This window comes from Cephus cinctus, unplaced genomic scaffold (assembly GCF_000341935.2).
Source record: "Cephus cinctus unplaced genomic scaffold, Ccin1 Ccin1_scaffold0404, whole genome shotgun sequence".
Classification (NCBI taxonomy): domain Eukaryota; kingdom Metazoa; phylum Arthropoda; class Insecta; order Hymenoptera; family Cephidae; genus Cephus; species Cephus cinctus.
In genome coordinates, this window is record NW_014333088.1 from 273,877 (window position 1) to 286,633 (window position 12,757).

General features: G+C 33.2%; 2 protein-coding genes across 8 annotated transcripts; both read left to right on the plus strand.

Annotated features, from left to right (window-relative positions):
• The first annotated feature begins 216 nt into the window (after positions 1 to 216).
• Positions 217 to 3,214, plus strand: LOC107267489. Of its 2 annotated transcripts, none has more exons than XM_025084795.1 (4): positions 217 to 768; positions 842 to 907; positions 1,073 to 1,205; positions 3,097 to 3,214. In XM_025084795.1, the coding sequence occupies exons 1-4, from the start codon at positions 509 to 511 to the stop codon at positions 3,196 to 3,198; spliced, it is 561 nt and encodes a 186-aa protein (XP_024940563.1). In that variant the 5' UTR covers positions 217 to 508; the 3' UTR covers positions 3,199 to 3,214. The 2 variants fall into 2 exon arrangements, with proteins under 2 accessions (XP_024940563.1, XP_015594783.2); XM_015739297.2 differs by lacking the exon at positions 3,097 to 3,214 and adding an exon at positions 1,877 to 1,999.
• Positions 2,814 to 12,625, plus strand: LOC107267486 (calpain-A). Of its 6 annotated transcripts, XM_015739286.2 has the most exons (15): positions 2,814 to 3,157; positions 3,223 to 3,388; positions 6,695 to 6,871; positions 6,964 to 7,151; positions 7,228 to 7,713; positions 8,000 to 8,250; positions 8,338 to 8,495; positions 8,574 to 8,791; positions 8,916 to 8,958; positions 9,310 to 9,351; positions 9,447 to 9,576; positions 10,536 to 10,670; positions 11,023 to 11,150; positions 11,216 to 11,411; positions 11,494 to 12,625. In XM_015739286.2, exons 2-15 carry the CDS (start codon positions 3,305 to 3,307, stop codon positions 11,577 to 11,579), a joined length of 2,322 nt encoding a protein of 773 aa, XP_015594772.1. In that variant the 5' UTR covers positions 2,814 to 3,157; positions 3,223 to 3,304; the 3' UTR covers positions 11,580 to 12,625. The 6 variants fall into 6 exon arrangements, with proteins under 6 accessions (XP_015594772.1, XP_015594767.1, XP_015594768.1 ...); XM_015739281.2 differs by lacking the exons at positions 2,814 to 3,157; positions 3,223 to 3,388 and adding an exon at positions 4,593 to 5,205; XM_015739277.2 differs by lacking the exons at positions 2,814 to 3,157; positions 3,223 to 3,388 and adding an exon at positions 6,203 to 6,621.
• The last annotated feature ends 132 nt before the right edge of the window (positions 12,626 to 12,757 follow it).

A 12,757-nucleotide genomic window follows, 5' to 3' on the forward strand; every position in this document is an offset into this window, starting at 1 on the left:
CTAAGATACTTTTACGAAACGTAGTGGTAACAAAGTACACTGTGTATGTTGAACAGAAATAAAGACGTGTAAGCCAAAATACATTGTAATATGCCCTCCCAACCGTAAATTATGAGTGATTCTAAAATTAGGTTTTTTTTTTGAAAAATTAACTTGTAATAAGGCGACGGATTCATGAAATATCAGCAGCTGTGTTTATTAGCAGATTCGATTTCCTTTTCTAACGGATATGCCTGTGGATATGAACTTGTTGGGATTACAGTGAAAAAATTGACCGTTTGCACTGCAGAGTCTCTACAAAATTGTTTAAAAAGCTTCACGACAAAATTATACTATAGTCCTAAGAATATGGTGAACAAATTTGAAAGGCACTATAGTGCCAGCAAGAAACAGGCCTATTTTTTTTTTGCATTATACACACATTTAGACGAGATAAAAGAATTTAATCTGATTTTGCGGTGATACTTTGTTCAAATTTTGAAGATACAATCATATCTTATCAAAATGTATGATCCGCATAATGACAGACGTGGTTCTTGCTGGCACTACAGTGCCTTTCACAATTGTTGAGAAAGTATCAGCGCAAAAGCAGACTCTATATTCTTGTATCTCGTCTAAATATATAATACACATAAAGACAGCGGTGTTTCTTGCTGGCAGAGTGGCAAACCGTTTGTGCTTTACGAATTCAAATGTGCTAGTAGCTTTCTTCGGTTATAGACGGCATGTTTTGCCACTCACTGTCCCCTGTAAGAAAGCTTTTTGCTGGTATAGGTCGATCAGATTATATTTACAATTAATAATCGATAATAATTCATTATTTAACAATGCCTAATTATAGTTATTTCTACACGAGAGCAATAGAGTCCAATAATGGGGATATTAAGACAACAAAATTTTTTAAGGGGTAAGTCGAATTTTGGAAAATAAGAAAAGAAATGATTTTAGTTTCGTTTAAAAAGTCAATGATGATCGAAATTATTGACGTTAAATAAATGCTTTGAGAAGTAATGGACGTTTTGGATTGTTTTACAAATTTTCATAAATATTTTCTTTTTACTACGTCAATTAGCGATCCTGCACTTTTGAAATTACCAGACGATGTATGGGAAACTTTAGGCAAGTACAGACTACTCTCCAGAGTACTACGTGGCGGGATTTCCGGTTCGGGTGATGTTCTTCATCCAGCTAACGCTGTTTTCAAAGTAAGTAATAAGATTTTGAATTTCATTTTGAATTTCATATTACAAAAATTTACGGTTACAGTGGAATCTGATATTTAGGTGACTTTTTCGTTTCTAAGACACTTAGCTTACAAATGTTTAGAGATATTGAAAAGTTTGCTGTGAACTGAGATTGAAGGATTTTTGAAATCCTTTAAGTTAAGTTACGGTTTACAGGTTTTTTTTTCAAAAGTTTCTTGGATCTGTTCCAAACCTTCGAGATGGATTCCTTTCTGGCAATGCCAGACGTTCGTCGATTAATATATTTTTAGTATAAGCTATTTCAAACCCCGCTTCTGTGAGAAGTTTCCTTAAGCTACAGTCTATTCATTTCTCTTCTTCTTCGAAAAGAAATGAGAAAAAATTATTCTGAATCACGAAAGATCTACAGCAGTTTATATTGCTAAACATATATAAATATTAGGCTTTTGTATATTGATTCGCTGCCAAGAATTATCTTGCATTCTGTTCATGAAAATTTCTTCCACAGGCTCATTTATTTATTTATAGAGTTAATCTAGATAACCGACAGCACATAAGCTGTAGAAGTTCCTCCGGTCTTTATTCAAAGTTATTTTTAACTCCTGGAATTTCCATCTAAAGCAAAACAAATTATGCATGCTGTACACATGGTATTTTCTGGTTTGTTTTAGATCAAATATGTTTTGATATGTCGATAAATGTTTATCCATCAGGAACATAAAATCAATTTATACCACTGAGTAGATAAATAAGAACGAACCGACAATCCAGAAATGCCTGCTGTTGTTTAATATTTCTCACAGATGGCAGTCTTCGGGGAAAAAGAATAAATGGCAGCAGGAACCAATTATTTCCCTTCAACAATTATATCAAAACTAATATGCATTGAATTTCTTTCGACATATGTAAAGAAGGCAAATATATGTATTTGAATAATGCCATAAATTCCTACAATGTGTATTCACCAAACAAAAGTTCTAGGTTATTAAACACGCGCGCCATCGTTTTCACCTAATTACATAAAAGCGGTACAATTCTTTTTTTCAACAAATGACAGGCGGTATTTTCCAATTATTACGTAAATTGTATAACGACTTCTTCATAGCTTCAGATTTACTTCGGTATACTTCGTGTATAATCGTATGGATTCGTTCTTACCAATATCCAAGGGGTTTTTCAGCAGTAACTGTGCGACTCTCGTACAGATGAGACGACGTTTCGTTGAACTTTTTTGTATTTTTGTTATATCGACATCCTTTTATACACTCATCAGACTACTTCCTGCCATTTCAATTCAATCAAGGGTGGCCGCTTGTAACGGACCAGGGTCCTAATTAGTGCCAACCATATATAAAGAAAGAAAAGAATTCAATCAAGGTGAAGTGCAGTGGATAGTTGAACTAATAGCCAAGGCCAATACAGTGTAATTAACTTCTCACTCTTTGTTTTCTTTAATCGTAATATATCACTTCATAGATTATATTGAATTTTAGTCTACAACTGTCTTACGTTTGACGGCGACAGAAGCTTAACGAATACTTGTCAATAGAATTTGTTCCTTACTCGTTTCTTTTGCTTTGACAAATTTTACTTATGTCATTCAGTGATCTCTTTACAACGTGGCAAACTGCCAAGTACAGTAATACGATCAATAATCATAGACGAATTCGTTGCAAAGATGCTGAGTAACACTAATATTGCCGTAATGCACTGAAGAGAAACACGAAACTGTTTCTGAATAAAGTATATAGAAACTAATTACGTAATATTAAATAACAGGATACCACGTCACGTTTCGCATTACTGTACTCGCATTTGTTCTGCAAACCTGAAAACGGCGAGGCACTTTTTAATGGCACGTGTTTTTATTTCGTTTTGTACGTTTACTTAGAATTCTAAAAGAACGAGTGATTCTTGGAATTTCATTGGCAACGCGAAGCAGATTACTGATTGTGAGTCTATGAATTTTCAACTCTCGAGCAAACGTGGCTGAGTAACTCTTTATTATGTTGTGTAGGTTCAGTCTGGTGATGCATTCGTAAGTGTATCTATAGTTGGGTTTTGAAATTGCTGTAGTGATAAAAGTGTTGTTGTTCAAAATGATAAACAATTTGAACTATGGCTGGAGCACGGAGGTAATACAGGAGCCGGAAATAATTAAAGAGACAGCTAAACATGTCGAAGTGAGTAATTGATGGAGAATTTTTATTTACAGTGAAGTCTCTTTAGTAAATATCATAGCAATGTGATGAAATTCTATTACGTACATTGCTTAGCGTAATATACTTATTAAAAATTATTTTAGCACAAATGAATTCTGTACAGTATTTTTAAGACCATGTTTTAAATTTTTACATTTCAAACGTCGGATTCGTACGAAAGAATTTCGAAATAAATAAAGAAAACACTAGAAGAATACGAAGATCGCGAAGTTGGCATGATTGATAGTTTCTCTTGCACTCGTATTTTTTCATTAATTTTTTTCTCGTGTCCTCATTAACATCTAGAACATACATCTTGATTAACATGTTTCGCATTTTCTGGGCGACTTTGCATCACTTGACTTTTTTTTCTTAATATACACCTTAAAAGAGACTTGTTTCAAGTTACTAGCTTATTTATATTAATAATAATTATCTTCGCAGAAAAATAATCGATATTACCTTGTATGTACATATCAAGTTTTTGATACTACTTATCGTGTACCGTATTTGTATTGATTAATATTGAGTATTCAGTTTAAAAGTCTCTAGCATGCCATACATGCTCTGCATACGATTTCTGTTATGAAGTATGCATTTTCATGGTTTTTTACAGAAATATATATACTTTTCTAGTATACAGGGTTATTCAGTAGATACCACCACCTGAAATTAGCGCGCTCATTTGAGTCCTATGGTAAAGCCATATTCAAGTGGTCCGATTGGGCTGAATAACCTAGTATATACTATTGTCATCTTATGCAAAATCACGTGTGACTTGGTAAGGATTGCATTGTTTATGAGCTGTCAGAAAAACACATTGAACTTGTGGACCACTACTTACCTATCGAAAAGAATGTGAAGTAAAAATTCAAATTCAAATAGATGCTCGATCGATAAAGCAAACCTCTAACGATGATGGTAAATAATCTGCATTACCAACTGCATTAACAGGTTACATCATTATCCAATGTGCTAATAAATAGATAAATAGGTTTACGTACATAGGTAACAAAAATTGGTTTTCTTGAAAAAGACCATGACCAGAAAGGATGTCAAAGACCTTTAACAAGCTTAATTATGCTTTGGAAATCAGAATATAATGTGGCTATAAATATCCTTCATTCTCAAACTGCATTACTCATCTCGCAAACACGACTACAATCAGCTATTACCAGCCGGATATAATATGTATCGGTGCTTTGTATCTAAATCCGTATAATCTCTAAATGTAACCTTTCTGTGAAACAACGATGCATCAAATGCGCTGACAAATAGATTAAACATTAAAATCTTCGTTATATGTATAATCTTGCAAAATCGAAACGACCTGAACACACCTTAGTATTTATCTTTTGCACAACGTGGTGTGACGTAGTGGTAGTGAACAGTCTTCTTTCGCGAGAGATGAAACATGGGCGTAGTATCGACTGTATATTTTCAATGACGACATGAGGCTGCAGTAAACGTCTGACCGCATCCTGTCAGTTTATAACGGAGCTTGCTCTTTATTTAACAGTGCTGGAAGGCAGCTTTTAAGAAATTTGGGCAGCTTGTGTTATGAAGTGATAGTTTTCTTTTTATAATATTTAATTATTTGACTTCTTATCATTATTCGTTGATCTTTCTGAGCATTCAGGATGAGTGGCTATAATTATTATGGTGGAGAAAATTATCCTTCAGGATACAATGAGTATAATAATAGTTATCAGCAATCCGGTGATACCGGTTTGGATGTTTTTGTTAAAAAAGTTGTTGAAGTCAAGCGGATTTTACCTTCGCTTTTTAACATCAAAGTGGTAAGAAAATATTGCTGAAATTTATATCATGCTAGGGATTTGAAATCTATTAATTTCATTTGGAATAAACCTGCATTTGTTTATACCATATTTTTCTTTTGGTGTTATCTTTTTTTTAAATACACTTTTGCAGATTCTATGGTAAAATTTTTAACAGTTTATGGAATAATACAATTTGTTCCAGGTTTTCTAACGAATTGCAATTATCAATGAATTTTGGTTTTGATTCTAAATAGAATTCTGGAAAATGCCTGGTTTTCAAATTTTGTATTTTTATTTGTTAGAATGTATTTCTTTGTTTGAAAAATCTTTATCAAAGAACATTTATAGTCTTTATTAATTGTTGTTCCACATGTTATAATGGCAATGTATTTTTGGACCTTTATGATTATTTATTTTTTTCCTTATTTTTTTATAAAGTTTAGCTCCAGAGTTTATTAGCAAACAGTAAAACTAGGTCATCTATTTTGATCTTCATACTGAAAAGTTTATTCAATGTGTACTAGACATAACAGAAACCTCCAATGAAATTACATTGATAACACAAAATATTTTATGTTATAAGAGTTTTTTTTTTTAACTGCTCCTAAGATTTAATATATTAACAATTTAAAACTATTCTGTTTTATGTAATATCATGATCAATTACAGGGCAGCTCTTGTTCTTTCTGAGTCTAAAGTTTTTTAATAATGTAAGACATTGAAAATCTCTTTACAAGATACCAAGAGTTATAGACTGTAGACAATATTACTGATTACATGTATTAATAATGAATATCAATAAAATGTAAAATAGTTTCACTTTTCTGTATATGCTTTATTATACTTAATACTGCAATCTCATGCCACCAAATTTATAATTCTAGTTTTTGATCATCCTTGACTACTATCGCATTACCATAACTTCCTTGTTGATATTTCTTATCACAATCCTGCTTCACAGGAACATATCCGTTCTTTTATAACAACCTAGAAATAATTCAGTACGATAAAAACTTCGAGCTAAGCAAAGTGTCAATTCTTATTCAGTGATAAAAAATGAAACAATCTAAACTTTGGAATTGTTCTTCAAACTATCGTTATATGAATTACGAAAAGAATGGTGTAGCTGATTTGAAAATTGTTCGGGAAACAACTTTCATCAATACTAATGATCAAACACAGATAATAAAAACCAAAAATTTGCTAACTAATGAATTCAATCAGAATACATCAACAATCTATAAAAATTTCATTAATCATAAGCCTTTATATAAGAGAACGGAATCTGATGAAGCTAATCAAAATTCTTATATTTTACCTAATTATACAAAGAACTGTCCTATTAAAACTTCTACTCAAACCAAAAGAATAATTACATATGTTGATGAACCTATTCAAACGAAGGGAAATTATATTGGAAAATCTTGCTATAATGTATGCCAGTAATATTGGAGAGAAATGAAATTATTTCTTTTCAATATTTTTTAACCTTACTGTGTATTTACAGTTAGGAGAAAAAGGTTCAGGAATTAGACCTTGTGGGGCAATACAAGATTTTAATCAACTACGTCAAGAATGTTTATCTATGGGAAGACTCTTCGAGGATCCTGAATTTCCTGCTGAGGATTCGTCTCTATATTTCTCCAGGAGACCAGACCGATATATAGAATGGAGAAGGCCAATGGTAAGCAACAAACATTTATAGATATATATTTACAATAATTAATAATTTGGAACTACAGTTGAAATTCAATCTAACGTACCTGGTATTTTCAGGAAATTGCAGACAATCCGCAATTCTTCGTAGAAGGTTTTTCGAGATTCGATATTCAGCAAGGAGAATTAGGAGATTGCTGGTTGCTGGCTGCGATAGCTAATTTGACAATGCATCATAACTTATTTTTTCAAGTAGTTCCTGAAGATCAAAGTTTCGAGGAGAATTATGCAGGAATATTTCACTTCCGGTAAAGCTTTACTTCCTTTGAGAAGAATCAATTTCCTCAAACACCAGAGAAATAATTAAATTTTCTTTTACCAAAGATTCTGGCAATACGGTAGATGGGTTGATGTTGTCATAGACGATAGACTACCTACTCATAATGGTCGATTACTGTATCTAAGTTCAGCAGAACACAATGAATTCTGGAGTGCACTCCTGGAGAAGGCTTACGCAAAACTCCATGGCTCTTACGAGGCCCTTAAGGGTGGCACCACTTGCGAGGCTATGGAAGATTTCACAGGCGGTGTTACTGAGATGTACAGGATGGATGAGACACCACCAAATCTGTTTAGCATTCTTTTAAAAGCTTACGAGAGAAGCTCTTTAATGGGCTGCTCCCTGGACCCCGATCCTAACATTCTGGAAGCGGAAACCCCTCAAGGTCTTATAAGAGGACATGCTTACAGTATTACCAGAGTGAAATACGTCGACATTGCCACACCAAATCAGGTCGGCAAGATTCCTTTGTTAAGATTACGGAATCCTTGGGGTAACGAAGCTGAATGGAATGGACCATGGAGCGATCAGTAAGTCAATTGATTAATCATTGATTGCAGAAATTTTCCATTTCTTTAAGATCTTGAGGTAATTAGTTGAGTACGGATCTTTCATTTTACTCATATATAGTGACTCATTTTTACTAGTCACGTCACTATTCCTTTGGTATTATATGGATTGTGACGTGTATTGAGTACATAATGATTGAATAATGACTTAAGTTTATTGGCAACGTATGCGTCATCGAATACGTTGAGAATCCTATTATAGTGATTAAGTTTTTATCTATTAAAAAAATATTGTCATCTATCATAGATCTCCAGAATGGCGATTCATCCCCGACCACGAAAAGGACGAGTTGGGCTTGAACTTTGATGTAGACGGTGAATTCTGGATGTCTTTTCAAGACTTTAAACAGCATTTCACCAACCTGGAAATATGTAACTTGAATCCAGACTCCTTGACTGAGGATGAACTAAATTCTGGTAAGAAAAAATGGGAGATGAGCGTTTTCGAGGGTGAATGGGTTCGCGGCGTTACAGCTGGTGGTTGCCGAAATTTTCTGGGTAAATAATAAGATATTTAATCAGTATATATATCTATACAGATTATAATAAGTTATCGAGTTGATTTAAGGTCATTTCATTTCGTAGAGACCTTCTGGCACAATCCACAATACCGTATCACTTTGGAATACCCTGACGAGGGCGACGATAAATGTACGGTTATCGTTGCGCTTATGCAGAAAAATCGAAGAGCCCAAAAAAGAATGGGTGCAGACTGTCTAACTATTGGATTTGCAATTTATCATGTAATTAATTAAATCATTACATAATTGAGTCTGTCTAAAAAATTGTCCCATTACTACGTGGAAACGTCTTCATTGCAGCTACAATATCCAGATAGACTACCGAAGCCTTTAGACATTAATTTTTTCAAGTACAATATATCGGTCGCCAAGTCACCGTCATTTATTAACCTCCGCGAGGTTAGCTGCCGTTTTAAATTACCGCCAGGAGTTTACTGCATCGTTCCCAGTACCTTCGACCCTAACGAAGAAGGCGAATTTCTACTTAGAATCTTCTCCGAAAACAAGAATAATATGGAGTGAGTATTTTGAATAATTCTAAAATTTATTTTTTAAAATGACACTGCCTTTTTGAAGGATGCTGTTTATTAATTACTTTTGATTTAAAAAAATAGATGTTTATAATTCTGGCACATTTAACAGGGAAAACGACGAAGAAGTTGGCATTGGAGAGGTCGACGACCGGGTAAGCTCTTGTGCACTATGATTTAACATTCGAATGCACGTTACTAGAACGCTATATGCTTAACAGGACCAGATAGTTATTGAGCTTAAGTAGACAACACGCTAAGCTGTTAAACTTATGATTGATTAATTAAACTTTTTAACGCCGTCTGTTTACAAATATTGATTGATCGGATAATCCTAACTTATTATTTACTTGATCCATGATAATGAATCATTTCACCATTGATAATTAACAATGAATGATCGTATATATAATACTCGTGCACCCTTTCTCTCTTAATTAATAATTAACAAGCTGACACAGTTATACTAACGACACTCTGCACCCATGGGAATGCTTGGCTTTTAGGTGATTAACTATCACGGTGATCACGACAAGCACGATGATAGCGTGAGTATTGCTAATTTGTGGGTGTGGCTATTATAATATAATGAGAATGTACTAATGACGATTTTGATTAATTAAAACTTTACGGTTGGTTACAGGTTAAAGATCAACCTGAGCCTGATAAAAATGAGGAGAAGGTCCGCGACTTCTTCAGGAAACTCGCCGGTGATGATTTGGAGGTCGACTGGATGGAACTCAAAGAAATTTTGGATTATGCTATGAGAAAAGGTAATCTACAAAAATAGTTAATATATTTTTTTTTAATTTTTTAACATATATTCTTTGTAACAAGTACTTTATTCAGTACACTCAACGTATTTTTAAGTATTGCAACAAAAGTCTTGCTTGTAATAAAGCTACAAAATTCACTTTAACTGATTCATTTCTTTATTTCAGTTTCATTCGATATCAATTGCTTAGCACAATTTATTAATTGGTTTAAAGAGAATTTTGTTACTTGTGCTTTTGCAGTTATGGTCATTGTCGGAGTTGCTTAACGAGGTAAATTGTCCAGCATTCTCAATTTCGAAAGACAATGTAGTCTTGTCAAAATGGAGTTTAAAGGATGAAATTTGAAGTTTTCAGCTTTGCGATTTCCCAAGTTTGTGATTGAATTATAATCGGAACAATGAGAGTTATTTGCTTTCCAAATAAATCTCATTCATTCTCATCGGTAAATATTTGTAGGATTTTATACAAAAATTTCAAGACATCAATTTTATTTTTGTTGTTAATTTTGTTCATTTGATCTTAACCCTTTAGCTGCCAGAGGATGCATTTACGCTTCCTGGGTAAGGGGTTCAGCTCTTAAACCAATTTTGGTATTCCAGCTAAGGGGCTAATATGGTTATTTCAAACCAAGGCTTACGATTGGTTTATTGAAAATTGCGATATCGCAATAATCACTTATGCTGTTTGACAATTGTTTGAAATATTACTTTGTGGCTTTTGCAATTAACTGTCATAGAAATCATAACATGGCAAAGTTTCAATACTAATCCATACTCCTGCTCATTTGTGAAAGTAGCCCAATAGCTGATGTAGTACCAAACAAAATATAATAATCCAGTACTGATCCTGATGTTTATAAGAATACGACATGGCTGCGAATCCACTATATATTAAAGACTACAGAGGCATGTTGTGTCAAAAGTTTAGCTAACATGTAGCTGTATGTTGCGGGTTAGAATTACCACCCTCGGTACGACGTAGTGAAGCTAGCTACACAGAATCTCAACCGGGCGATGGTTCTATGATCGACACTCTCATCTCACTGCTGTGTGGTATTGTTTGTAATAATGAACAATACAATAAAACTGTAGGTAAGGGTCGTCACTGAAGCTATGGACACTTAATACCAGGTCCAATTATGAGACTTTTGTCTTATTACGGTTGAGTTTCAAGTTAACAGCTTTATCCAATTCTGAATGCTTCATCCAATTTTCCTTGATCATCTCTTTCGTCTCCTATGACTTTTGTTACGCTCCTCATGGCTACGTTAAATGACATTATTGCTTTTACTGTATTACTGTATATGCTGTTGAGTATTATTCATTAAGATTTCATCATGAGAGTAGAGGGTCATTGATTTTGGTTTAACCACAAATTTTTTATTTGCATTTCAGGGAAGTTTGAAATTTTTAGGGTTATTATTAATTTGATTCATTGTTGCAGAAATGCATAACGAGGGATTCAGCAAGGATATCTGCCGTAGCATGGTTGCTATGCTCGATGTGGATCATTCTGGCAAACTGGGATTCGAAGAGTTTAAATCGCTATGGAATGATATTAGGAATTGGAGGGTGAGTAAATTAGTATACATGAAATAGTAAATGCGTAACTCAAAATATACGTTCACCATTCTTAGGCTGTCTTCAAATTGTACGACAGAGATGGTTCAGGTTTCCTGAATGCATTTGAACTTCGACAAGCCTTGAATAGTGCTGGATATCGTTTGAACAATCACATTCTTAACATTTTGGTTCATCGATATGGTACTAAGGATAGTATGATTACCTTCGATGATTATATTATGTGCACAGTCAAGCTGAAGACAATGATCGGTGAGTTATATAAGGTTGTTTGGCACTTCGTCATAGTTTGCTCTGGATTTATAATCAATTTATTTGATTTTCTTTTTTATAGATATCTTCAGAGAAAGAGATCCTGACAAAACAAATACAGCTACTTTCACGATGGAGGAGTGGATCGAAAAGACACTGTATTCGTAAGTAAACCATTGGAAACTCCTGTATACTTTATTAAAATGCCAAAAGTGTACCTTGAAGAGTAAAAAGTGAAAATATTTTTCACAAAGTTACACACGCTGGTTATACTATAATAGAGAGTTGATTTCGCAAAGTATTACCACATATAATCTATTTCTATGCCACACAAGAAACCTCAATAATAGATTTTCTACAAGAATAATCTTACCCAACTTTTGATAGATCAAAAGATACATAGATCTGAAATAATACTGTATTTTCAAGCAAAAAAAAAGAAAACTCCTTGCCAAAAACGTTATGTATACTTATTCATCGTGGAATAAAATCTCTATTAAAGTTTTTAAGAGATATACAATTTAAAATTTAACTACATTATTGTGAAATCGAAAAAAAATGAAAATTGTATATTAAAAATAAGTGAATACGTCTATAGTTTACGAAAATCCGTGAAAGTTAAATCAAATATGTTACTTCGTAAATTTTACGAAGTTCTTCGCACTCAATGAGATTATTTTTTTCTTCTTAATTCCCATCTCTTTCTGTCAATTCTTTTTGACTGCATTTATATTTGACTTTGTACTTATGTCTAATCTACGTCAAAAATTAACCTCTTACTATTTAAGTATTTCTATTATTATCATTAATTTCCTAAAAATCATAGATTCGTTATGACAATTGGAAAATATGAAAAGAATCCCAATTAAGTAAATTCAATATCACTGTGCGAAAATATTTTTTATTTCTTAAAATTAAATAATCTCGTAACACTATAAAAGTTCTATCAACTATTTGCGGTCGCTGTCCCCATAGCGGGGACATTTTTAAACCGTCGTAGAAGTCCATACATTGACTTTAAATCCTGTACGACAAAGTAACTGCGAAACGCTAGATTTGCTCCGATCTGCTGGTACTCCCAAACGCGAAATCTGCTGATCGCAAAGGGTTAAGTGTCACATGTTATATAAACTATTTAGTAATATAATTTTGAATATCGCCATGCGATGTTTAGTTAAAAATTTGTAATTGGGTAAAAGGTATTTTTCTAAAAATGAACTAAAAGTTATTTATACACATTATATCTTTAATATTTTTCGCGTGTCGGCGCCTTATCTCGTACATTTTATAAAGCCTAATGAGAAATGACATTATGAATCTCATATTACGAAATAAGTAATAATAAT